The sequence below is a fragment of the Castor canadensis genome, chromosome 9, assembly GCF_047511655.1.
Source record: "Castor canadensis chromosome 9, mCasCan1.hap1v2, whole genome shotgun sequence".
NCBI lineage: Eukaryota > Metazoa > Chordata > Mammalia > Rodentia > Castoridae > Castor > Castor canadensis.
Window position 1 is genome coordinate 100,983,246 of NC_133394.1, and position 27,756 is coordinate 101,011,001.

Here is a 27,756-nt window from a genome sequence, read left to right on the forward strand (position 1 = left end):
TGTCCTGCTGTCACAGTAGATCTTAAAGAAGTGTTTCTCAAACTTTACTGTGTAGCATTTACCTTTGCCACATACTAAAAAGGCAGATTTCTGGACCAACCCACAGAAATTCTAACTTAATAAACTTAAGGGAAGCTTAGAACTCTGAATGTTTTCAGAGCATCCCAGGTAGCTCATTGAACTATTACAAGAGTGCTGAAGCAACAGAAAGTTTGTTTTCTCACAGTTCGGCAAGCTAAAATCTTAATTAAGATCAAGATACCAGGTTGATTTCCCCCCTACTCCCCTCCAGGGCCTCTCCTTGACTTACAGGTGGTTGTCTTCTGCTGCCTCACATACCTTTCTTCTGTGTGTGTCTGTGTCCTGTGTCCTAATCTCTTATTTTGGGGAGGAAGGATGTTTTGAGACAGTCTCACTATCCTCTCCTCCTGCCTCAGCCCCTGGAGTACTAGGATTATAGGCATGCACCACCACACCCAGAACCTTGTCTCTTTTTACAATGACACATTTTTATAAGATGTTGAAGCTAGAAAGACTTTAGGAGTCTATTCTAGCCTATTTATTTTTTCAGATGAGGGAACAAACAAAGCCAAATACTGCAAGTAATTTGAACCAAGAGTAGAATATAGGCCATGTGTGTAATTCTTAGTTGATTGTGTAAATGATTCCCAAGTTGTGTGACCATCAAAATCAATTTAGAACTTTGTTTTGGTTTTGGTGGGACTTGAGTTTGAACTCATGGCTTCACACTTGCAAGGCAAGTGTTCTACCCCTATAGCCACACCTCCAGCCCATTTTTTTGTTCTGGTTATTTTGGAGATGGGATCTCAAACTAGTTGCCTGGACTGGCTTCTTAGCGGCAGCCCTCCTGATCTCAGCTTCCCAAGTAGCTACAATTACAGATATGAGCCACCAGCTCTGGCTTAGAAGTTTATTTTTTATAAAAAGAAGAATTATAAAACAGTATCCCTGAGATTCTGATTCATCAGATCTAGTCTGGGGCTGAGGGATCCATATTTTTAAGAAACTCTTGAGTGATTACAATAGCATGTACAGTGTCATATTTGTAAAAGAAGGTGGTGTATGATCTTTTATCATCCTGTGAAAGATTTATGAGTTAATGGTTATTTTTGAACTAGCAAAAGGATAACATCAGAGAAGAATACAGAAATGAATTACTTTCATTTATTTCCAGTAACAAAATACATGATATACAGTATTTCCATTGGAAAGAGCTGCTTCTAGTACATTTCATTATCTGGCCTCTAGCTAGATAATTTAAATGACTTACATTTGATAAGTTGATCGAGTCTGATTTCAACAAAACCTAGCAAGTTTTGGGGGGGGAATTGGTAAGATTTAGGCAAACTAGAGAATCTATAGTAGAAACTATAAAGGCGAAATAATACAACTGAAAACTACAAAACAAAAACTCCATTGAAAAAGTATATTTCAACTTATATCAGTACATAGGGATGTGTGTATCAAGTCACCCCACAACCATAGCCTATGGATTCCCAATAAATTTGTTATATTCTGATAAGATAATAAAGTTATATGCTACATTATTTCGTTCTGGTGTCCAAGTGAATGACTCAGAAATCAGGATCAAGAGAATAGAGGTGACTTTCTTTAGACATAGAAATCTTCCTTTTGAAAATATAAATTACCAAGATACATGAAAGCTATTTTCACATTTTAGTTCATGCAATATGTGGGTTTTTTTTCAACTTCTCACTTCTCCCTTCTGTATTGGATTCTTGGCCTAGAAATTATGAATGAAAAAAAACTGAATTAGTGAACTAATATAGAGGACCAAGTGGTTTTTTTACTTTCAACAGGAGTTTTGATTTTCCTGTTTGTGCCTCAAACATTGGTGGTGTGTTTAATAAATGTTAAGTGATTAGATGGTGAATATTCAGGTTTCTTTTTAATTTTTGTTTTATCCTGGGCCTGTAGGTTAGTTCCTTTTGTTACTCTTTAGCTTAATATCCTCTTTACCTGCCCTGCTATATTTTGAAGTGGATTTTAAACCACTAATAATCTGTGAAGTTGGGAAAAATAAACTGAGAAAATAACTTGGACCATTCTAGTTCCATCACTGCTCTTGTCTTCTGGTGTCAGAGAAAGCTGAATGCTGACATAGGTCAACAAGGATCAAAGAAAATTCCAGTTTATTTAATATTTTATGTAACGTGACATTTTTCCACATCTACAGAAAGTCCTATTTTCATTGTCATTCTTCTAGTTCACTTTTCCACCCCTTTTGTGTTTTTGAAAGTAAGTTAGCTGGGCGCTGATGGGTCACACCTATAATCTTAGCTATTCAGGAAGCAGAGATTAGGTGGATCACCACTCAAAAGCAGCCCCTGCAAATAGTTCACAAGACCCTATTTTGAAATATCCAACACAAAACAGGGCTGGAAGAATGACTCAAGTGATAGAGTGCCTGCCTAGCAAGTGTAAGACCGGAGTTCAAAATCCAATGCCACAAAAAAAAAAAAGGTAAAGATATTTTGATTATTTGATGTCATTCTCTGTGTGCCTCCCTAATTTCATCTGTTCTTATATCATTACATAATCCTTATAACAAAAAATCTGAACTGCAAGAAGGAAGTTGCTTAGTATGTTCCTATTCACAAAGCAAGCTGAACCAGTTCAGTCACATGTCAATAGCAGTCTAGATATCTAATTTTAAAATCATTGACATTTTGTATCAACTGTCCACTTTAAGTTATTTCTTTCTGCTGTCTTATTTTTTTTTCCTGGCCTTCCTCTGATGGTGGCCCCTAGTCAGGATGCTGCACTGTGGCAATGAAAGTATAGGTACGTAAAACACCAAGAGAAAATCATTTCTGGCAAAAAAAGAAAACAAGAAGAGTGAAGTTAGAGAAGCAAGGAGAGAGTGGGGATTACTTTTTCCTTTCTTTTCTCTAACTTCTTTAGAGAGACCAGGTAAACTACACAGAATTGCATGACAGCACATGTGGTTACAGCTCTTTTCATTATTATTGTATGGGGGGAACATTGTGGCATTTATAAAAGTTCTTACAGTATATCATAGTTGAATTCATCCTCTCCATTATTCTCCTTTATGACCTCTTCCCCCGTTCCTGGAATAGTTTAACAGGTCTCATTTTTCCATTTACATACACGAGTATATAATGTTTACACCATATTCATTCTACTACATCCTTTCCTTAATCCTCTCCCCTCCCACTAGTACCAAACCCCTAGACAGGATCTGTTTGCCTTCCTGTTTTCTGTTTTTGAAAAGATAAAAAATGTGCAGTATTGGGGTTTGAACTCAGGGCCTAAACCTTGGGCTATTCCACCAGCCCTTTTTTGTGATGGGGTTTTTTGAGATAGGGTCTCTCGAACTATTTGCCAGGCTGGCTTCAAACTGTGATCCTCCTGATCTCTGCCTCCTGAATAGCTAGGATTACAGGCATAAGCCTCTTTTTAAAAAAAAAAAAAAAACATTTTTTTTGTTTAAGATAGCTATACAGGGTATTTCACTGTGACATGTCCATGTATGTATGTATTATAACCCGAATTGATTCATTCCCTCTATTAGTCTCCTTTTGATCTTAGTCCCCTTATTATGGTGATTTCAACAGGTTTAAAAATTGTATATTCATTCTGTGTAGGAAATACATCAATCATATTCACCTTCTTAGCTTCTTTCTTTACCCTCCCTCTCTTGTATGTGACCCCCTGCTTAGGGTGACTTGTTTTTCATAGTATTGCTTGTATTTGCATAGGGTCTATAGTTCATGAATGAAACAAAATGTGGTCTTTGGCTTTCTGAACCTGGTTAACTGGAAGATGATATTCTTCCAGTTCCATCCATTTACCTGCAAATGACACAATTTCATTCTTCTTTATGGGTGAATAAAATTCCATTATATATAAATACCACACTTTCTCAATCCATTCATCAGTAATGAAACATCTTAGTTGTTTCCATAGTTTAGCTATTGTAAATAATGCTGCAATAAACATGGATGTATGAGTGCCTTTAATGTAACCTGACTTAAATTCATTCAAACATGTCCCTAGGAGTGGTATTGCTGAATTATATGGCAGTTCTATTTTTTTGTTTTTTGAGAAGCCTCTATATTGTTTTCCATCATGGTTTACTAATTTACATTGCTACCAACAATGTATAAGGGCTCCTTTTTCCCCACATCTTCACCAATATTTGTTGTTGTTTATGTTCTTGATGATAGTCACTCTTAACAGGAGTGAGGTGAAATCTTAACATGGTTTTGATTTGCATTTCCTTTATGGCCAGGGATGGTGAGAATTTCTTCATGTGTTTTTTGGCCATTTGGACTTCTTCCTTTGCTAAAGCCTGTTTCTTCATTGGGTCATTGATTTTGTGGGGGGAGTTTAGATTTTTTTGAGCTCCCTGTATATTCTGGTTATTAATCTCTTGTCAGATGTTCAGCTGGCAAAGATGTTCTCACATTCTGTGGGCTGCCTCTTCAATCTGGTGACCATTTCTTTTGTTGTGGAGAAGCTTTTTAATTTCATGTAGTCCCATTTGTCAATCCTTTCTCTTAGTTGCTCAGCCTTTTGAGTTCTACTTAGTAAATCATTGCCTCTACTTATGTATCTCAGTATATTATCCCTGCTCTTTCCTGCACTAGCTTTAAAGTTTCAGTCTGCCAGGGAAAATGAGCTAGAGTAAGGGAAATCCAAGGGAGGTAGAGCTGGAAAAGGGCATCCTTTGGATTTGTATGTGAAGTGATACAAGTTCCAGGCTCGTCTCTGAGCTATTCATACACAAAACAGATATACAACAGATAACAAATACTGTCAGAACTAAGATACAGACCATTGTCCAAGTCCAAGGAATCCCTGAAGTACACAGACCCACACTTAACTGATTTGGAACCTCTTGCTACAGAAAGTGAGACACAACTGGTTTACCCTAACCAGGATGATTGCCTGCTTAAAATAAGTAAATAAATAAATGTTCCACAGGATTTTAACAAGACTTCATGACAATAATATTCAAAATGTTCAAAATATAGTCCAAAATTCTTGATAGAAAAAGAGCCAGGAAATTCTTGACAAAAAGAGCCAGAAAAATGTGACCAATTCTCCAGTTCTCAAGGAAAAAGATAAGATGCCAATACTAAAGTGACCAAAATGTTGAAATTGTCAAAGGCTTTAAAGCAGCTATGCTTTATGAGGTGGTCATAAACACTCCTGAATCAAAGACGGGTATTCTCAACACAGGAATAAAAGCTGTTAAAACCAAACTGAAGCTTTAAAAATGAAATATTAGAAATAAAAATTCGCTGAAAAACTATAAGCCAGAATTTCTCCTAAACATAGACAGAGAAATTCTTAACATTAGCAAATTAAATCCAACAATATAAAATCACAATAGCCACATGGGTCTACATAAGATTTGATAAAAATGGAAAATCAGTATGATTCACCATATTAGCAAAAGGAAAAAACATGATCATTTCAATAGATGCAGAAAAAGCTTTTGACAATAATCAACATCCATCCATGATTTATCAAAACAGAAACAAAATGTCCACAAAGTAGTAATTATAAAGGGAACTTCGGGAACTTCCTCACTCTGAGAAAGGACATCTTAGAGGAAAACCTACACTCAATATTTACATATAATGAAAGAGTGTAATGTTTTTCCTCTACAATTGGGAGCAAGGAAGGGATGTCCAGTCTCACTACCTCTATTCATAATTGCTCTACTCACTGCACCCAATGCAGTAAGGCAAGGAAAATGAATATGTTTAGATAGGAAAGCATGAACTACAACTAGTTACAGATACCATGAATTCTACATAGAAAATTCCAAGGATTCTACGAATAAAAAATGAAAAGCCATTAAAAAGTAATAAGTGAATTTTGCAGTCTTAGAATACAGACTCAATTTATGAAAATTAGTTCTATTTCTATACATTAAGAATGAGTAGCCAGGCACAGGGCTCATGCCTGTAATCCTAGTTACTTCAGAGGCTGAGATCAGGAAGATTGTGGCTCAAGGCCAGCTCAGACAAAACAGTTTATACAACCCCATTTCCAAAAATAACCAGAGCAAAACTGAACTGGAGGTGTGGCTCAAGTGGTAGAGCACCTTTTTTGCAAGTGTAAAGCCCTGAGTTCAAACCGTAGTCCCACAAAAAAGAAAAAGGAAAAAAAAATTGGAATTCAAGTTTCTTGAAGCAGTATAACAGCACCAAAAATTTAACCATGTATAAATCTAACAAAATATGTGCAAGATTAATATGATGAAAACCATAAACAAAAAAAAAACTGTGAAAGAAAACACAAATGGACCAATATACTGCATTCCTCAACTAGAAGACTTGAGATATCAGTTCTCCCTGAACTAATCTATAAATTCAAGATAATCCAAGAAAAAAATCCCAGGAAGATTTTCCTGTGGATAATAGCAAGCTGCTTCTAAAACTTACACTGAAAGAAAAAGAAATTAGGTTAGTCCAAATAATATTGAAAAAGAAGAACAAAGTATTTTTCTTGATTTCCATAATTACTACAACTGAAAAATTACTACAGCTGATGTAGTGGCTCAATTGGTAGAGCACCTGCCTAGCAAGCGCAAGGCCCTGAGTTCAGCCCCCACTACCAAAAAAAAAAGAAGAAAGAAAATATCAGCTAACACCATTGATAATGAACTTATGTTGTCTGTGGAAAAGTGGATGGAACTAAAGATCATGTTAAGTGAAATATCCCAGACTGAGAAAGAAGTATCACATATTCTCCCTCAAATGCAGAATCTAGTTCTTTAAAAGTGAATGACTGGGATATAATATAATTATTATATATATATAATTATTATATAATTTAGGAGCTATAATGGGGCAAGAACCTGCAGGAGTGTGGAAGTGATGGGAGGGGTGAATATGATTGAAGTACTTTATACATATGTATAAAAATTGAATAATTAAACCTGTTAAATTGTTTTTACAAGGGGTCAGAGAAAATAATAGAATTAATTTGATCAAAGTACACTATATACATATATAGAAATACCACGATGAAACCCCTTTATGCAATTAGCATATACTAATAAAAAAGAAAAAATATAAAACTATCAAAACATTTTTAAAAGACTGAAAAGACAAAATGCAAACTAAGAGAAAATGTTTATAAATCACATATCTTATAAAGGACTTGTATCCAGACTAGAAATTTAACTCTTAAGAGAACAAAACAATGCAATAAAAATATGGCAAAAGTTTTAAACAGATACCTTGCTAAATAAAATATATGAATTGCAAATAGCACATAAAAAGATACTCAGCATCTTTATTCATTAAGGAAATGCAAATTAATACCACACATAGATACCACTATATACTTATTAGAATAACTTTGTGTGACAATACCAACTGCTGACAAGAATGTGCTATCTGAAACTGTCAGACTGATTGCAGAGGTGCCAAAAATGAGACCCTTTTGAAAATAGTTTGACAGGTTTGTTTTTGTTTTTATGGTGCTGGAGTTTGAACTCAAGGCCTACACCTTGAGCCACTCCATCAGCCCTTTTTTGTGATTTTTTTCTCTCTTTTTTTTTTTTTTAGATAAGTCTTTTGAACTGTTTGCCCATGCTGGCTTTGTACCATGATCCTCCTGATCGCTGCCTCCTGAGTAGCTAGAATTGCAAGCATGAGCCACTGGCACCTGACTAGTTTGAAAATTTTTTATGAAGTTAACATACAGTTACCATATGACTCAGTAATCTCATCACTAGATATTTTATCCAACTGAAATGAACTCTTAAATTTACACAAAAACATGATTGTTTATATAGATTAATAAATTCCCAAAACTGTAATCAACCTTAATACATTCAAATTGATGAATGGATAAACAAACTGGTACTTCCATATAGTAAAAAACTATTCAACAATTTTTTAAAGGAATGCGAAAATAATGCACACACTTGTATGAATGTCAATGACATTATGATGAATGAAGGAAACCAGTCTCACAAGTTTCCATATTGTGATTGCATCTATGTAGCATTCTGAAAAAGACAAACTATAGTTAGGGAAACCAGATCAGAGATTATTGACTGGGGAGAAAGATTTACTACAAAGGAAGAACAGTGAGGACATTTTTTTTGAGTTGATGGGATCAAGATACACAATGTCTTGATTGTGATGGTTGTTGTCAAAACTTCTAGGACTGTATACCAAAAAGCATGAATTTTATTGTATGTAAATTGTAAAAAATAAGGAAAAAATAGTCCCTGTGTATGAAACATATCACACTTGGAACTATTTGTTCAGTTCATACCCTCTCCTATACCAAAATTTCCAAGAGCACCATGCTTTATCCCCAGCATTATGATTTCTAGCCCAAGGACATGTAGCTAACCTTCTCTCCTTGCTGCTCTGAGACCTCATCTGAGAGAGTCATGACTGACCTCTTCAAATATTATAGAGACCAGGTAAGTGGTTCAGCCACCCCCAGCTGACAATCAACACCGACATGAGAACCGAGTTCACTGGTACAATCCAACTCCAAACAAGCCACTGAATACTTAAACTTATGCAAGAGTGACACCAAATGAGACTGGAGAAACTGCACAACTAAATCTAATCCACATTTCTGACCCATAGAATCAGGTACAAGTAAAATGGTTGTTGATTTAACCACCATGTTGTAGGGGTAGTTCAATAGACATGGCAATCTGATAGAATATGGTACATAGAGGAGGAAAATTATATTGCATTTTCTGCCTGCTCCCTGTCCCAAATTTTATTTTAGACATGTTACAGGAAAACTTTGTTCTCGGAGTGAGGGAGGGGGAAATAAGAATGAGAAGCTTATATTAACAGATCATTCCCAGGCTGTTGGAGTGGCTCTAGTGGTGAGGCCCTGAGACCACCAAAAAAAAATCTTTCCCAGAGAATTACATTAAGTGATAGTTTCCTGTATAAATCCCAATTAATGTGTTATAGTAATGTGTTCATCCCTTGTGATTATATTTTATGAGAAATGTTCAGAAATTAGGCAACATACAGAGAAGTAAGTAAACTGTGCTGCCTCAAAAAACCAGTGAACCCCCTAATATTAAGCCATTTTTAAAACAGGCTGGCAGAATGTCCCAATCAGTAGAACACCTGCCTGGCAAGTGTGAGGCCCTGAGTTCAAACCCCAGTACCACAAAAAAAACCCAAGAAATTTTTAAACAATCCAAATGGTCACATCTTAGAGCTGTTTCCCATACCAAGTGCATGGATGACTCCCCACACAAAAAAGTCACTGTACTCTATAATTTTTGAAGTTCCTTTAATTAGTAAGATTTTTTCAGATATGCCTCTTGTGCAAGTAGCCATGTTTTCCCTTATAATATTTAGAAACATGAACTGTTTTGGTAACTGAAATCCAAACAAGCTGGAAATACTTTATCTCTCCTACTACAGCTTGCCCAATGACGTGTTGTAGGAATTGTTGAAAGGCTAGAAACTATTACACCTGTCTGTCTTGCTCTGCCAAAACTGGAACACAAACAGAACCAATTTCATGGGCAGGTGAGCCATGCATTTGCACAGGGTCCCATGCTTGGTTTAATGGTTTGTATTACTATTTTGAAATTCTTAATTTATGAACAAGAACTGACTAATATTGTGGCTGGTCCTAACTACAACATTATCCGTAGCTCCTCACTACACACTCATTCCTTATTATCTTGTCATCTGACCTCTACCTTCAGAGTGGAATAAAACTCATAAGTCATCTATTACCTAATGAACAGTTCCAGTCTGTCCTTCATCTTCATCCGTGTTGGCCTGTCTTCGGCATCTGACATTGTTGGCAGACCATCCTTTTATACCTTTATATTTTCTATTTGGTTTCCATGATTATGTGATTATGGTTTTCTCTTATCTCTGAACTTGTTTGATAAAGTCAAGCAGAATGATGGAATAAAGTCAATAGTTAAAATATATGGCCTCATATAAAAGGATATATTGGTAGTCCCTTATTTTCACAGATTCAGTGACAAAGTGATTTCCAAATGGATAATGTGTATGTGTGTGTGTGGTACTGGGGCTTTATACCTTGAGCCACTCCACCAGCTGTTTTTTGTGAAGGGTTTTTTCAAGATAGGGTCTCTTGGAACTACTTGCCCAGGATGGCTTCAAACTGCGATCCTCCTGCTCTCTGCCTCCTGAGTAGCTAGAATTGCAGATGTGAGCCACCAGCTCCTGCCTCTAAATGGATAACTACAAGAGCTAGATTAGAGGGCTGGGGACATGGCTCAAGTGGTAGAGTGTTTGCATTGCAGATATGAAGCCCTGAGTTCAAACCCCAGCACCACATTAAAAATAAAATAAAAGCTGAACTACAGTTCTTACATAGCTACTGTTAGAAATTGTATCACATTCTTTTGAGTTTTGTTCTGTTTTGTTGTCCTTAATATAGTGATAAAGTGAAGTACATACCAAGGCTGTCATCAGTTGAACATATAAATGGTCTTAAATTTCCTCGAGTCTCCTTCACAAAATAATCAATGACACTGAACAGGTTTGGAAGTGTTACCTGTACAAACAGAAAGTGAGAGAAGGCTCAGTATCACCTGGGTAAACATTGATGGAGCCAAGCGTGATGGCGTGAACCTGTCATCTCAACTACCTAAAAGGTAAAGATTGGAGGGCTGCGGTTCAAGGCCAGCTCAGGCAAAAGTTAGCAAGCCCATATTCTAAAAACAAGCCAAGCATGGTGATGCACACCTGTAATCCCAACTCCCCAGGAGGCAGAGGTAGGAGGATTGTGGTCCAAAGCCAGCCTGGGCAAAAACATGAGACCCAATCTGGAAAACAGACAAAAGGTAAAAGGATTGGGTGAGTGGCTCATGTGATAGAGTGTTTGACTAACAAGCACAAGGCCCTGAGTTCAGTCCCCACCTCCCACCCCCCACAAAAAAAAAAAAAAAAAGCTAGAGTAAGAGAAGTTTCGATTGCAATTTAATAGAGATTTCTGTGCATTTCCTGACCTCTAGAAAATATGTCAGTGGCTTACTTAACTATGTCTATGCGTCTTACTTATTCTTCCTAGAACTGTAGAAAGTAGAGAACTTATCAGTTCTCTGTTGAGGAATTCCCTTTTTGAATTGGATTTAGTCTGGTAAACAATACTGTTGCAGGAGAGCTCAGACAGAGACAGAAAGGACACAAAAGCTTTCGGGAAGTAAGTTTATTAAGCAGGCCCCAGCAGCGACTCAGGCTGAGCCCCGAGAACAAATGGGGCCTTCCTATATACCATTTAGAGTGGGTTACGGAAATGAGGGGTACAGCTTGTCCCATACATAATCACGTGTTATTTCATTGACCACTTTAACCTCTGGGGCCAGGTTGACCCTTCTCTGGTCTCCAGGTTACATTTCCCAACTCCAGTTTTTCTTTGTTTCACTGTAGCACTCATTATCTCCCTCCCCCTCCCTGCCTTCCTGCCACAATACTTAGGTACCTTACTCTCTCCCAGGTAAGCAGTAAGAATGACTCAAGTTGGCCAGAAAACTCTCCCTTTCTGAAATTTGAACTTGAATGAGAAAGGATAGCAGCTTCCTAATCAAGTAATTATTCATGTAAGTAACCGCTTCCTAGTTCCTGGAAATGTGCTAGCCTTCAGAATATTTATTATAAAAACATTCTATATTCTTATAATAAATTCATTTTCGCTTAAGATAGGCATAGTTGGATTCCTTTGCTTGAAGCCAAAGAAGGCCAGAGAATTTAAGCATTTTAATATCTTATTGTGGCCGAAGGCACAATATCAAGCAGTAGAGCATCTGCCTACCAAGTGTGAAGCCCAGTTCAAACCCCAGTATCTCCAAAAAAAAAGAAAAATAATATATATATATACATATGGGATATCTATATATATAGTAATAGGATATTTACTGGTCTAGGAGTAAATTGAAATGTGTCTTTACCCCCTAAACCCTGAAGAGTAAAAGAATTCATTAAAATGCAACCTGGGGAGAGGTAGAGTTGAGAGCGAAAGGTGAAGGGATAATCCAGTTGTTAATTTTTATCCTTTCATTGTGGACTGTACAGGCTAATAGAAGAAATGAACCTAGTATACCAGGTAGAAAGATGTGTCAGTTACATTATTCTGCTCTGACATTACTCTAGTCACTTGATGATTTGGATGATCTCTTAGCAATCTTGTTCTCTCCCTGCTTCATTAGAACTTTATGTTAAAGCCCAATACGCATGGACTTAAGAAAGCTCTGGATGGCATTTATGGCAAAGTGAGAGTTGTATGAATCAGCATCTCTCTAAGGGTTAAAGTTGCGATATAAGAAATTCAGTCACAATGTCCCTTTTTCAACACAGTGTACCTGGAGAGTTGGAGGAGTTAGGAGTTCAGTTTTAGAGAAATATAAATGTCTTCAAGACCCACCAGTTCTATTTAAATTCTATTCAGAGACATCTTTCCTGGCTAAATCTTCCCATCACTGAAGTCTAAAATCACAGCAATATTCCTTTTTTTTTTTTTTTTTTTTAAGGCATCCTGTATTAGGCCAGATCACCTTTCTATTGGTTGAGGCTAGTCTTCTATATAATAGGCATAACAATATCCACCTCAGAGTAATGAAAAAGACTAAATTAAATTATATATGCAAGTTGCTTAGCTCTGTGCCTCACATGGTATCTTGTGGGTAAGCTAAGATCTTTTATCATTAGTATATTGTAAGTCAGTTAGGGTGGGAAAGGGGTTAAAGACAAAGAAGAAACCTTTTTTCATTGGTACCCACCCACATTTCTGGCTGGATGCTAGTGGCTCACACCTATAATCCTAGCTACTTAGGAGGCAGAGATCAGGAGGATCACAGTTCAAAGCCAGCCTGGGCAAATAATTTGCAAGACCCTGTCTTTAAAATACCCAACACAAAAAAATAGGGCAAGTGGAGTGACTCAAGCGGTAGAACACCTGGCTTAGCAAGTGTAAAGCTCTGAGTTCAAACCCCAGTACCACCACCACCAAAAAAAAGAAAAAAAGGATTTCTGAACTTCTTCATGGTATGTGTCTGAGAAATAGGCATTCACACATTTCATCCCTTTAGGTATAAACAAGTCTAAATACTTACAATTGGGAGGTATAAAACAGATGTTTAATAAAAAATATTTTTCCCTCCCTCAAACAATTATATCAATAAAGGTTTGCAGAAAAAGAAAAGTGGAAAGAATTTTTAGAAGCAAATTACCTTCTACTCTACCTTATATCCCTGTTCTTGCACCCTGTTTATTCTCACCATGGATATCTGCCTCCTGCAGGTCTTGTCTGCTTTTGTTCAGCACTGGGTCCCTATTGAAGAAGTCTGCTTTCCCACTTTTCTTTGCATTGTATAAAGGTAAGGTTGTAAGCCACCAGAAGCAAGTTCATCAACAGGAAAGAAATGGTTACTTACAGGTTTTTCCAGTTCAATGGTATAGTTTTTTCCTATGCTCATCACTTTGTAGTGCTTGATTCTTGGCATGCTAAAATGAAACAAATATGATTGGATCAATGTAAACTAAAGCAAGTGTAAAATATGACCCGTGTGGTAAACCTGTGTGCCATGACTATAGTTTAAAAAAAAAAATCCTCGGTGATTTCACTTGGTCTGGTTTACCATGTCTCTTTTGAGAGATTACATTGCTGGGATCGCAGACGTCCTTGACCCAAAAGGGCTCAAGAAAGGAATGAACAAGACAGGACATACAAAAGGACTCACTCACTCAGAAAGGGAATGACAAAACACATATTGAGAGGGCCAGCAGGCTGATGACCAACTGGCAAAATTTTACTTTTTTCAGCAAGCTTTATACAAAAGAGGAAGAGACTTAAACATCAAAACACTGACCTAGTTACAACCTTTCTGTTTTTGCCATCCTGCATTTTTACTGCCAGTGTCCTTGACTAAGTATAAACTTCTTTTCAGTCAAGGGAAACCATTCAGTGTTCCTTCCCACCGTGACAGAGGCATGGTGTACCTGCAGATTCCGACCTTGTCTGAATGCTGCTAAGCCACAGTGACCTTGTCAGACTGTGGTGTTTAGTTCCCAACATTACATACTAGATTTATAGGAAATCTGGGTCATTAAATAGATTAATGAGAAATAATAAAAGAGAGAAAAAAAAAACAAGAACTAAAGATCTTTCAGAACTAATTTTTCTTAAATGTCAGTAACCTGAAAGTAGACAACCTTATAAAATCTTATGTAGGGATGTAGAAATCAAATATTGATATTAAAAAGAGAAGGAGAGGATTCGTGGAGTAGCTCAAGTGGTTCAGCATCTGCCTAGCTAGCGTGAGGCTCTAGGTTCAACCCCAGCACCATACACACACACACACACACACACACACAAACACACACACACACACATTGAAAAGAAAAGTAGAAAGAATAATTGAAATCAAAGTGTTTTCTACGCTACGGGATCACTATCAACCAGATAGCACTCCATAGCAAGTGTAGTTGGTGCATCTTAATGTCTTTCTCGTCTACAGATATCTGGCCCTGTAAATTATTACCACCATAAACACATATTATCTTATCAATTATGAACCACTTGAGAATAAAAAACATATTCTATCATCTTTATATTCCAGCATTGGGCACACAATAAATATTTATGAAACTGAATCTTAAGTATTAAGAGCCCATCTCATAGAGCTGTAGGCTGGAACTAAACAAATGTATGCTGAAGACAGTGTCCCTGCCAGTTAGCCTTGAACAAACTTTCATTCATATGGCAAGAGTGTTTAGAACCAAAACTTTTTCTAATGTTTAAAAGATAAGAGCATTTATTAAGATGTCATTTGTTTGAATGACAAACTAATCTAACTTTTGTTCTACATTTCAGAAGTTGTCGAAACCAAAATTGTTCAACAGGTGAAGCTGGTTTACAGGACCTCTTTACTTTTTTATTATTATATTTCTAATCACTTCTTTCTCCTTATCCACTTCATATAACTGTGTGGTTGAACTATACAGAAGCCTTCTGTTCAGGAGACTCTATTCTTTTCCAGCATTATATCCAAATCTCCTACAAACTGGACACCGCATTGGAAAACAGCTAAATTAATTCCGATGGCATACATACAAAACATGGGATAAAATCTAACCAACCCTCTTACCCTGTCTTTTCCAAAAAAATTATTCCTAATGCTGCAACTTTAGGAATCAGTTAATAGACTGGCTAAAGAAACATTTTTAAACAGAGGACAGAGGAGGTCTTACATGTACTCTTTCAGGGTGATTGGCTCTGGCTTTATCTCTACCCTGACCATGAAAGGTCTTTGTAATCAGATAATTACTATTGAAAACACTTCACTTTCAATTAGAATTATTGTATCCTAAGAAATAAATGATGTAAGGGATTTATATCCTTTGGAAGTGTGTTTTGGGGAGGAGGGGTTTAGGTTTTTTGTATTTGTTTTTGCAGTCCTAGGTTTTAAACTTAGGGCTTATGCTTGCTAGGCAAGCACTCTACTACTTGAGCCATGCCTCCTGCTCTTTTTGCTTTAGGTTATTTTTCAGAAAAGATCTCACATTTTTTTGCCTGAGCTGGCCTCCAACCTACTTGGGGTTACCAGGCATGCACCACCACGCCTGGTTTGTTGGTTGACATTGGGTCTCCATAACTTTTTACTTGGACTAACCTTGAAGTGTGATCCTCCTGATCTCTGACTCCCAAATGTCTGGGATTGCAGTCTTGGAAGGTTGATAAGAAAAAAAAAAAAAAACTTGGTTCAAATTCTGGGTCTGTCATGTGTACTCTCTAAACTTCTATTTTTTAATCTATAAAATGAAGATAGTTGGGGTGGTGGAGAGGCTCAAGTTGTAGAGCAACTGCAAGCATGAAAGTCTGAGTTCAAACCCCAGTACCACCAAAAAAAAAAAAAAGATAATGAAGATAATTATGGCTTACTTCACAGGGCCATTAATGCTGACAAAGCCCTAGTACACTATCTGAACATTTCACCACTCAGTGAATTATAAATGTTTTTTTACTACATTTTAAGTCTATTGCTTTTATTTGGTAGTTTCTGTGAGTCTGGCCTCTTCATTCATAAATACTATCTGTCTCAATTTTTTTATTGTGCGTGAAGGAAATGTTTGTCAGCACTCAAAAAAGGGCCCATAAATGGTATTATATGAGTGGGATGATGATCGTTGCTAGTGTTGGCCATCATGTCACTGTCATCACCCATGGTGAAGCTGTGGGAGGAAGAGTGATCAAGGACAATAGCATCAGCATCTCTTAGAACTTTTGACTAACAGAACTAAATTCAGAAGCAAAAGAGAGGCTTTGACTCTTACTTTAAATTTTTGTTTTCTTCCATGTTTTGGTTTGGTTTGATTCTCCAAAGGAATAAAGATGGAGGAAAAACAAGATTGATAAAAATTTACTGCTATATGGTTTCTTGATTATGAGTGATTTTGAAGTAACTCGTCTTTAAAAAAAAAAAAAAGTTGTGTGGCCTTAAATGTGTTTGTAAGTTCTTATTCTTAGCTTATGATCTCAATTTTTGCAAAAGAATGAATTTGGGGTAGATATTTTTTACAGCTTCCTTAGCTAATGACTTTCCAAAATGCATGGCACCTAGTCATAACAATTTCACTAAAATAAAAGCAAAACACAGTGTTTGTTGTAAGAATGTTTTTACATCTTATGAATTCATGTGCCACTGAGCTGGGTAAACATGGATGATATTCTACACCAAGAAAGGAGTCTTGGCACTGATGAGTTTTGTTTATTTCTGAGAATAGGCTTCCCTCCCACAGCTGATCTATTAGCACATGGAAAAATTTTACTTTCAAGTATTGTTTTGTAAACCAACTTGTCCTTTACAGCTAATGTTTTACCAGACACACATCTTACTCGCATGGCTGAACATTTATCCTGTAATTTATACCTAAGAGGATAAATTGGTTTCTGTGGGAAGATTTTGGGTGCTTCTTAATAGTCTAAATTTCTACTAAATTCTTTATAAAAGCTCTACACCCTCACAAACTAGAATTCTAATACTTTCTACAACTGTTATCCTTAAAAATCAAATGACATGTTCAATAGAAGATACTAAATTCAGACATCCTAAAAGGCCTGTTTTGATGCATTAGAGAACAGAAATAATAATCGTTAACATTATAGATGTACCTGGCTCATAAGAAAAATTTGTGTAATAACAGTTAAAGCTTTTGTAAGCCACTTCCATATGTAAATTATTCTCCAAAGCATAAATAAGCACATACTGACCCCAGTGTTAGAATATTTTAGTTTGGACATCCCACTTCACGTCTTGCTTTCTAAATGTGAACCGGAAGGGGGTTAGTTTTTCATAAAATACTATGTTTTTATGACCATCATTTGACTTCAAACTGGAAGTGAGCTTACTAAAATTAGAATTATGATGAGGCACTTGTGGCTCATGCCTGTAATCTTGGCTACTTAGGAGACTGAGATCAGGAAGATTTCAATTTGAGGACAGCCTGGGCATAGTTCACAAGACCCCAGCTCCAAATTAACCAGACTGAAATGGACTGGAGGTGTAGCTCAAGTGGTAGAACAACTTCTTTCCCAGAGAGAAGCCCTGAATTCAAACTCCAGTCCCACCAAAAAATAAATAAAATTAGAATTATGTTAACTTTCATATGAGCTCCTTTTCCCAGCATTTTCTTGAGTTTAAAATATAGCTTAAATACATAGCTTGCTTATAGCTTGCTGTGAAATTAAATTCATATCCTAAATATAGATACTTATTTCATTTGGTCATAATCCACATTGTAGCAGAAAACTATTGTTTCTCATAGCTCAATTTTATGCAAAATGTAATCCAAAAGTTAGGCTAATTGAGACTACTTTCATAACAGCAAGCTGCTACCATCCAGGAAATCATATTTAAAGAGCCATTAGGTCTTGGGATTTTGTTCATTTCATGAAGAATACTTACACAAGGTTCATATGCAAATTGATCAAACAGACCAAGAAAGGAATGACATTAGGGGGGAAAAATTAATCGCTCTCTTGCGTATCCTAATTTTGCTTTCACGAACTTAGATTATGTTTCTATAAAAGAAAAACAAAACTTCTAGGCTGAGCATGGTAGTGTGCATGCCTACAATCCCAGCTACTTGAGAGGCAGAGGCTGAGGCCAGCCATGGGCAAAAGTACAAGACCCTGCCTAAAAAACAAACTAAAAATGATGGGATGAAAACTAAAAGGGTGTCTCAAGTGGTAAAGCCCTTGTCTAGCAAGAGCGAGGTCCTGAGTTCAACCCTTAATACTACCACCACCAACAACAAAAATCTATGTAAATTTTAATTTGGTTTTATATCCTCATATTTTTTTCAAAGTGGAAATGAACAGTTTAAGATATTCTGTATTTTTGGCAAGGGACTATAAAGAATTCTAACAATGAACCCGCCTGAATAATGGATATATGCTAATAAAAATGAAAAAAAGAAAAGAAGATATTTTTTACTTTATGTGATACTCAAACCCTGTAGAAGGACAAATTCTTTGAACAAGAGAAACAACATAAAACAAATTCACTTTTCTCCCAGGAGTTTTAAGCTCACTGGTTAATGGAAATTACAGTTTTTAATTTCTTTTGGATTTGTTTCAAGATAGTCAACTAAGTTATAAATCAGGTAAGTTATAACTAAAAAATACTATATTTTAGTGGAGTTAAAAATCTACTGTTAATGTTTAGCTTGTAATAGCCTACATTATTATAGCACATGCTATAAACTAATAATAAACAGAAAACATAAGAAAGCCACAAGAAGAGTAACAGCTATTCATTGTGGAAAATTATAGAGATACACATAGACCATTTAACTTCTTGCTGTCTGGTACAGTGAACATGGCATCACTTTATAAAGACAAGTATCTATATGGGGTGATTAGCAAGTGAATGAAGCCTCTTGGGCCATGGCTAGCCCTAATGCCAAAATTTTTACTTTTTCCTCCAGTTTTTTTTTGATGGGACTAGGGTTTGAACTCAGGGCTTCGTGCTTGCAAAGCAAGTGCTCTAACACTTGAGCCATACCCCCAGTGCACTTTGCTCTGATTATTTTGGAGATGGGGGTCTCATGAACTCAGCCTCCCAAGTAGCTAGGATTATAGGTGTGAGCCATTGGCACCTGGATGATTTTTTTTATTGCTTTTATTAACTGTCAATGTCTTCATATTCAATCTGTTTAGAATGACAGATATTTATGGAATGGATGGATATATTTATCAGAAGATATTTTACAACAGTATTATCCCCACAAAAAAATAGCAAATTTAAGAAAGTTCTATCTATGCTTTTGTATTTACAAGTAGGACAAAAGCCCTTAGATTTCAATTAAATTATCAGTAATGAAAGTGTTAACTAAGCCAGAGTGTCTATTGAAATCCAAGTTTTCATGGTCTTTGAAAACTGGAATGGCCCTTAAAAGATCCAGTCATGGGTAAAGTACCTGCCTAGCAAGTGCAAACGCCAGTATGGAAAGATCCAATTCCCCTAAGTACATACAAAAACTAACTTTTGTGTTTGTTAGTTGATCAAAGATAAACCACTTTTAAAAAACATAAATAGTTATTAACCTTAGGAAGAGGTTCCTGTGTAGCCCTTTTTACAGATAAATGAGATTATGTCAACAGTCCAGAAGCCTTTCATTCAGAGCAAAACTTGTGTCTCCATTTTGAGTGATCTGTCCCTGCCCCACCTTTGGAATCTTTTCTCCTGTCCCTTGTATCCTTACTCACTCCATCGTAGATCAAAGGCCTTTTTCCATTTTTTGAACAATCCAAACATTCTTCTGCCTTTCTTTTTTCAGCACTGGGGTTTGAGCTCAGGGCCTCATGCTTGCTAGACAGGCGCTCTACTACTTGAACCCTCCGGGCACATGCACTTGCCACCTGGAAAGCTATTGCCCCAGATACTGGCTCCATGTGTTTTTTCACTCTTCTTAGATTTCTGCTTAAATGTCAGTTAATCAGCCAGGTGGGGTGGCACACTTCTGTAATCCCAGCATTTTGGAACCTGAGCTAGTCTGGGCTACATAATGTGACTCTCTCTCAAAAACAAAAAAGAAATTAAGTAGACTTTCTGTAACCACTCTATATTAATATAACAGCAACCATAGAAATGTTCTCTTAGGCTGGGGGCATGGCTTATGTGGTGAAATACTTGCCTAGCAAGCATGAGGCTCTGAGTTCAAACCCCAGTACCACACACAAACACACACACACACACACACACACCTCTTTCTGGGTGCCTGTGGCTCATGCCTATAAGTTACTTGGGAGGCAGACATCAGGAGGATCATGGTTTGAAGCCAGCCTAGGCAAATAAATCTGGAGACCTTATCTCGAAAATACCCAACACAAAACAGGGCTGGTGGAGTGGCTCAAGTGGTAGAACCCCTGCTGACTAGGATTTGAACTCAGGGTTTCAAGCTTGCAAGCAGGTGCTCACAAAGCAAGTGCTGTACCACTTGCACCATACTTCCAGTCCATTTTGCTCTGGTTATTTTAGAGATAAGTTTTCCCCAACTATTTTCCCAGCTGGCCTTGAACCTTGATCCTACCAATCTCAGCCTCTGAATTAGCTAGAATTGCAGGGGTGAGTCACCACCACCAGCTGATATTTTTTGTTATATATTTATTTATAGTCTGTCTCCTTACAAGAATGTAAACTCCTTGAAACCTGAGCTGTTTTGTTTTTTTTTAACTTCTGTATCCCTGGTACCTAGAGAAATACTTCATACACATTATCTACTCAATAAGTACTTGTTGAATTGAATGAACAATACAACTATATCCAGGACCAAAGTATTCCCTTATTTGCACCCCTATTGCAAATATTAACTGTGGTAAAGACATTCCTTCCCTATTCTTGTGTTTATATTTTTAGCCCCAACCAAACAAACAGCAGGGACTGATTTGAACTTGTGTGACTTTGATCTCTAAAGCAATGTTATGCTTTTAACAATTCTATACATATTTTCATTAAACATACTCTATTTCCTGACGGATAGTGATGGAGTAGTTTCTACTGTCACTACCAGGCCTCAGGATCATATTTCCCAAAGAAGGATTTTTCTCCAGCATCTCAGTTGCTTCTTTCCGGGAAACTGTATAAAAACATCTATAGAAATGAGATTAAAAGAAAAAAAGATTTTTATTAAACAATGAAGACCATTACTTGAAAATAATGCTAACAAGATACTTTTGAGAAGCCAGGTGTGGTGACCCACATCCCAGCACTGGGGAGGCTGACGTAGCAGGATTGTGAATTGTGGGTTAACTTGGGCTATATAGCAAAACACCATCTCAAAAACAAACAAACAAAACAAAAACAAGGGCTTGCAGAGTGGCTCCAAGAACCTTGGGTTCAATCCCTAGCGCTGCAACAAAACAAAACAAAACAAAAAACATTGGGAGCGCAATTGTTTTTTTAAAACTTAACGGTTTCACTATTACAATTATATAATTATAGGGTTGATGGAGTAGCTTAAGTGGTAGTATACTTGCATAGCAAGCATGAGGCCCTGAGTTCAACCCCCACTACCACAAAAAAAAGAACCATAGACTTATAGAATTGTAGTTATATAATTGTCTATTATTACAAGCCCATACCACTACAAGTATGCTAATACCAAGGCCTCATTCCTTATTCTTCATAAGACTCCTTTTCTTATATTTGTTTGCTTGTTTGTTTGTTTGTTTTTGTCTTTGTTTGTTTTGGGACAAGGTCTCCCTGTGTAGCACAGGCTGGCCTTGAACTAGCAATCCTCTTGCCTCAGCCTGCCAAGTGCCGGGAGAATAGGCCTGCCCCACCATGCCTCCTTAAACAAAGTGGCACTGAACTAAATAGTTTTCTACTGATCAGTATACAATCACCATTACCATTTCTAAGACAACTAACATTGTGTCCCCATGTTGCCAGAAAGTGATGGAGTAGTTTTCTGCTGTCACTACCAAGCCTTAGGCTCATATTTCCAAAGTAGAATAATTCTCTGCATCATGGTTGCTGACAAACAGCATCTTGGACTAATACTTGTTGGAGATTATCTTTCAGGGATACAAACATCTTTAAATGCTTCTCTTTTAGGGCTGTTTTAAACAATTGGTATTAAAGATATGTCTGAACTCACTCCTTTGGTACAATATGTCTTTCTACAGCATTGGTGGTATTTTATGCAAAAAAATTAAAAATGAAGCCCTTCCCATTTTTATAATATATATTGTAATCAGTGAACCATAGGAAAAAATCTGGCAGAATATGCAATACATCAAAAATGTTAATAGTGGCTGGTCATAGGTGGATCATGCCTGTAAATCCTAGCTACTCAGGAGGCAGAGATCAGGAGGATGGTAGTTCGAAGCCAGCCCAGGCAAATAGTTCATGAGACCCTATCTTGATAAAACTCATCACAAGAAAGGGCTAGCAGAGTGACTTGAGATGTAGACCCTGAGTTCAAACCATAGTACTGCAAAAAAAAAAACATTAATGACAAGGGCTGGGGGCATAACTCAAATGGTAGAGCACCTGTCTAGCAAGCTCAAGGCCCTGAGTTCAATTTCTGATATCACCAAAAATAAGTAAAGTTGATGGCAATATCTGTGTGGTGTGACAAGGAATGATTTTAATCTTTTTATCTGTAATAAGCATATCACTTGTTCTATTAAAGGAAAAAGAAGCAGTCTGCATGAATTTTATCTTATTAGCCCATCAGTTGTTTTTGGTTTCAGCTAAAAGTGATGATTGGCAGGTCTTCATGATTGTAGTACAGGTAGACGATGCATTAGAACCTGATGTCAAAGATAGTACTAAGGCAAGTTTCATTGACAAGAACGCCAAGATTCCAGAAGGAAAAGGTTCATAATTTTTTCAACAATATAGGAGTAAATGTAGGATGTTACTGAATTAAGCATGTTCTGTGCCCCTTGGTTTTTACAACAATACGTTACATACTTTACATGGGGCCTTTCTCAAAGTATAAGCTCAATGACTACCCACAGATTGATCAGCTGAATAGGACATTCTGAGTATTTAAAATTGTTCAGTAAAATTTGTAGTAGAAAAATCAGTTAATTATATTGTTGTATGTTGAAAAACTATCTTTTCCTTCCTTCTTCATAGGAACTTTTATTTAGGTTTGAACTCCGGAAAGAATGTCTATTTGGTATGAAGATGTGGGTAGGAGGGGATTTCCTGTGTGGTAAGAGAGTTGGTTCAAATCTGCATTATGTTGAACATGACATAGAAGAAATGTGGCAGGTGCTCAGAGATATACAGTTTATCTCCAAGACTATTTAGTGTCCCTAGTTTAATAAGGTCACATGGTATATACTTGGTAATGAATTAGAACTTGGTCTTAACAACTGAAAGAGCAAACTGATGTTCATTGTACACTTACGCTGGCATAGGATTCAGGACATCCACATAATCTTCAATTGGTTCCTTCTCTTTTTCCACAGATGTAATTGGAAGCTGCACTGTCTCAATCCTCCTTTTCCTTTCTTTCTCTAGGACTTCATGCAGTCTAATTACTTGGCCAGGTAGAAGTGACACATGTTGGGGAACTGACAGCTGAAACCAATTAAAACAGTAAGTAGACTAGAAAGATAGCTAAATTACAAACTGATTTTTAGTAAAGATGAACTTGCAGTGGTCCAAAGAGCTTTAGTTACCTGACACAGATGGATGAGTAGAATCATCATGAATAAATTTCCATCTCGGGTGAGCATCTTTAGAACTACCTGCACACCAACTAAAATCTGAACAGGGTATCCACCCTTCTTCCAAGAAGTCTTCTTTTTTGATCGGATCCCAAAGTAAAGTCACCTACCCTGAACTACAAGCTAATTAGAGTAACAACTCTCTCTTTTTTTAAATTCTCAGCTCACTAGTTCATCAATGCCAGGAAAGTCCGAAATCACCTGTGTTGTACCTCATTCTCTCACAAGCAAACTTGGAATATTCTCCACCATATTATGGTAACATGGGATTGAGATGGAGCTAGGCAGAAGTTTAGTAATTAAAGATATCTATTTTGGTATATATTGGTTGGTTTTGTTGTAATTTTATTGTTTTTACATTTACTTACATGTGTATACATTATTGGGGCCACCTCCTCCACCCCCCCAGTTTTGTTGTTATTGTTGTTACTTTTTAGAAATGTATTTTGAATTGAGTCACCATAATTGTATTCATATCACTGATTTAGTACCTCATTATGACCAGCTATATTCTTTTGAGAAGTACAGTTTAAACAGTAGATAGTTTTCTAGATGTGACACTAGTTAGTGTATATTTGGAGATAACCATGTCTGATTATGGTTTTTATCACCAAGGGGAATGTATACATCCCAGGGCATATACATGAAAGTACACTTGAGTGTGGGAAGAAAACACTAGATGTTCACTCTTCATTTAGTTACTATTTCATTACTTTGCATCGTTGTTTATGTTTTGTTATGTGTATCTTTGGTGTTTTGTTTTTTGTGGTACTGAGATTTGAACACAGGGCCTTACCCTTGCTAGGCAGATGCTCTACTGCTTAAGTCACATCTCCAGGGCTTATTAAGTATGTCTTTACAGGTGACATTTAAATAAAAATTTACTAATAGGGGTACATAACCAAAAAGATTTAGAGACCCTTCTTTTAAATCACTGAGGAAACTAATAACTATTAAAGCAATTTTGGGGCAGTACTGGGACTTGAACTCAGGGCTTCACGCTTACTAGGCAAGCATTCTACCACTTGAACCACTCTTCCAGCCCAAAGCTATTTCTTTATGTTCCAAACCAGAAGAAACAGAAACTATAAAATAATTGCTCTTTATTTTTAAATTTATTTTACTTTTTTCTTTCAGCCAAATCTTATTAATTGCCTATTATATCAAACATTGTACATGTATTATTGAAAATACATACAGCAATGCTGTAAGACAGGTATTATTTCCACACTTCACAAATGAAAAATATATACAAAAACAAACAAGTCATAGAACCAGGACTCATTTTATTTGATTCAAAAGCAATGTCTCTGTAGTCTGTGCTTCTCTTCATTCTCTACTACAGCTCTAACAGTGCAGTGTCAGTGTGCATGGGAGCACAGCACAAAACATTTATAAAACATTAAATTTGAGACTTTTCCTGTCTGGAAAATTTACATGAATTTTATTTTATATTCTATACCATATTTGTGTTTGTTTTAATATAAAAGTAGTGCTTTTTTCCCTTAACTTCAAGGAAAAAACTAAAAACAAAATGTTTACCCAAAACTTCCAGACTATTAGCATATCAGGAAGATGTACCAAATTTTTTTTCCAGTGGACTTAGTAATTCTCCTGAAGCCTAGTCACACACCCTTGAGAGCATAGAAGAGGATACAAGTATCCTAAGTAAGAAGCACATTGGCCAGGCACCCCAGTGGCTTATGCCTGTAATCCTAGCTACTCAGGAGGCAGAGATCAGAAGGATCGAGGTTCCAAGCCAGCTCAGACAAATAATTCTGCGAGATCCTATCTCAAAAAAACCCTTCACAAAAAGGGTCTGGTAGAGTGGCTCAAGGTGTAGACCCTGCATTCAAGCACCAGTACCACACACACACAAAAAAAAACCAAGCACAATGGAACATAACAAAGGGAGAAAGAGCAATTTTCTGAACACTTTCTTCTCCCACCCCTCAACAAGTCAACATGTCTTTCACATTTTTAAGGGGCCTGCTTTTCTAGCCTCTTATGACTTCCTCATATGTAGTTGAACCTCCAACCTTCACCTAATACAGGTCTTCATCCAACATCTTAGTAAAGTGCAGGCTTTATTTCATGGGACTGAAAGGGCTTTACTTGAAAATTAGCTTTGGATAGCATCCATGTTTGACACTAATACCTGGAAAATTTTCATATCCTCTGAAAGTACTGGAGAACATGGTGCTTCAGGGGTGGCTGGTTATCAAAGTATCCCATGTTTCCAAGACAGTTGCTACAGTAGCTTTATTCAAATTAATGATGCTTATCTATTGCAACAGTTAACTCTAAGCAGATCTTACTATTTGCCTCTGATAAGATGCCACCAGTTGAACAGATAAATGTCCCTTTCTTTTTCTTTTAAGTCGCACTAAATGAAAATTTAAAGATGAGTTTTCATTTTAATGGTCTGTCCCTTTTATATTGTATATGTTATTCATAAAACCCATGTCAATAAATGAATAAAAAAGGATTAGAAATTATTTTAGAAGATGCTATGTAAGTTACAAATGTCAGAATATACAAAGAACTGCTGTGCCAGAAAAGATAAGATGGTAAAAGTTGATCTCCCTGATTACCTATTATTCACTAACATATTATTTTCTGCATAACAATTATCACAATGTGAAATGACCTTGTTTGTTTCTTTGTTAACTTTCTCCATCTCTGCCCACATGATAAAAATATACCTTTCAGGGGCAAGTGCAAGGGTTTAAATCTGTCTTTATTTAAATGTTGCATCTTTAGCCACTTTTACTCTACATGGTTTACAGTAAGTGTTCAGCAAATATTTGTTGAATAAATCAATCAATCAAAAGTAATGACCTGATGGAGGGGGTAAATTCAACTGTGATATATTGTAAGAACTTTTGTAAATGTCATGATGTACTCCCAGAACAACAATAATATGATAATAATTTTTTTAAATCTCAAAAGTAACAGCCTGCTGAGTGTGTTAGTGCACACCTGTAATTCAGCACTTGAGAGGATTTTGAGTTCAAACCCATACTGGGCTTCAAAAAAGGATTGACTTTCCTACCTCTGTTACTGTAAGAATAAAACCTCTCCATTCTTCCCCATTTTCTGTGTTCTCTGTCTAAAGATGAAAGCAAAAACAGATTAAGACAAAGGAGAAAACACATCACTGACTGAGCATTAATACTTTAACTTCAAATAACTTTAGAATTGCATACAATAATTTTATGACAAGACATGAAAGTCATTTAAATCCAGCAAAACTGACAAAAATGCATATTCTTCTAATTAGAGCACATTGTTTGAAAAAGGCAGATGTAATTTTTAAAATTACTTAAAATCACTTGAAAGGAAGAAAATTCATTTTCCTGTTTCAAAACTATTAACATATATTAATTATAAAGTATTTTAACACTATTTTATCAGAAAACAGAAATATATACCTTTAAGGTATTTGTTTACTAAACAAGAAAAATGATACCAATTTAAACTTTACTGAAAAAAATGTTACCAATTCTTGCTAGACGCCAGTGACTCACACCTATAATCCTAGCTATGTAGGAGACAGAGATCAGGAGGATTGCCAACCCGGGCTAATAGTTCACCAGACCTTATCTTAAAAACCCCTTCACAAAAGAGGGACTGGTGAAGTGACTCAAGGTGTAGGCTCTGAGTTCAAACTCCAGTACAACAAAAAACAACAAAAAGTTAGCAAATCTATTTCTTCAGTATGTCAATTAATGCTTTCTTTTTTCATTGGTATTTAACATTGACTTATATTTGGGGTAACCAATGTAAAACTTTCACTTCTTAGCTCTAAATACTACTACTATTACTACTAATAATAACATCTTTTGAGTGCTTATAATCTCAGTTGCTGTGCCAAGAATTTTATAGGTATTACTTTATTTGATCTTGTTAGACAAACATTAGAGGAGGCCATTGTTTGGATAAGCTCCTGCTCTTAGCCACAACTGACCAATCTAAAAGTCAGAATGAAGTCACTCATGC

General features: G+C 36.4%; 1 protein-coding gene and 1 long non-coding RNA gene across 3 annotated transcripts in view; one reads left to right on the forward strand and one right to left on the reverse strand.

Moving 5' to 3' along the window:
• Positions 1-1,171: 1,171 nt before the first annotated feature.
• The window catches only part of Stap1 (signal transducing adaptor family member 1), a 41,692-nt gene continuing 15,107 nt past the window's right edge, over positions 1,172-27,756 (reverse strand). Inside the window, exons 4-9 of one of the 2 annotated variants that reach the window (XM_020186823.2) lie at positions 26,810-26,866; positions 23,433-23,605; positions 21,029-21,157; positions 13,439-13,508; positions 10,467-10,563; positions 1,172-1,765 (exon numbers count right to left, since the gene is read on the reverse strand). In XM_020186823.2, coding sequence (XP_020042412.1) covers positions 1,704-1,765; positions 10,467-10,563; positions 13,439-13,508; positions 21,029-21,157; positions 23,433-23,605; positions 26,810-26,866 — 588 coding nt within the window. In that variant the 3' untranslated portion in view covers positions 1,172-1,703. The remainder of the gene's footprint in view (positions 1,766-10,466; positions 10,564-13,438; positions 13,509-21,028; positions 21,158-23,432; positions 23,606-26,809; positions 26,867-27,756) is intronic. The other variant, XM_020186824.2, reaches the window with a different exon arrangement.
• LOC141410970 (uncharacterized) lies at positions 10,281-27,033 on the forward strand. The gene is made up of 5 exons (XR_012435797.1): positions 10,281-10,663; positions 11,506-11,608; positions 13,305-13,381; positions 23,546-23,623; positions 23,918-27,033. It is a non-coding gene; the product is annotated as an uncharacterized lncRNA (long non-coding RNA).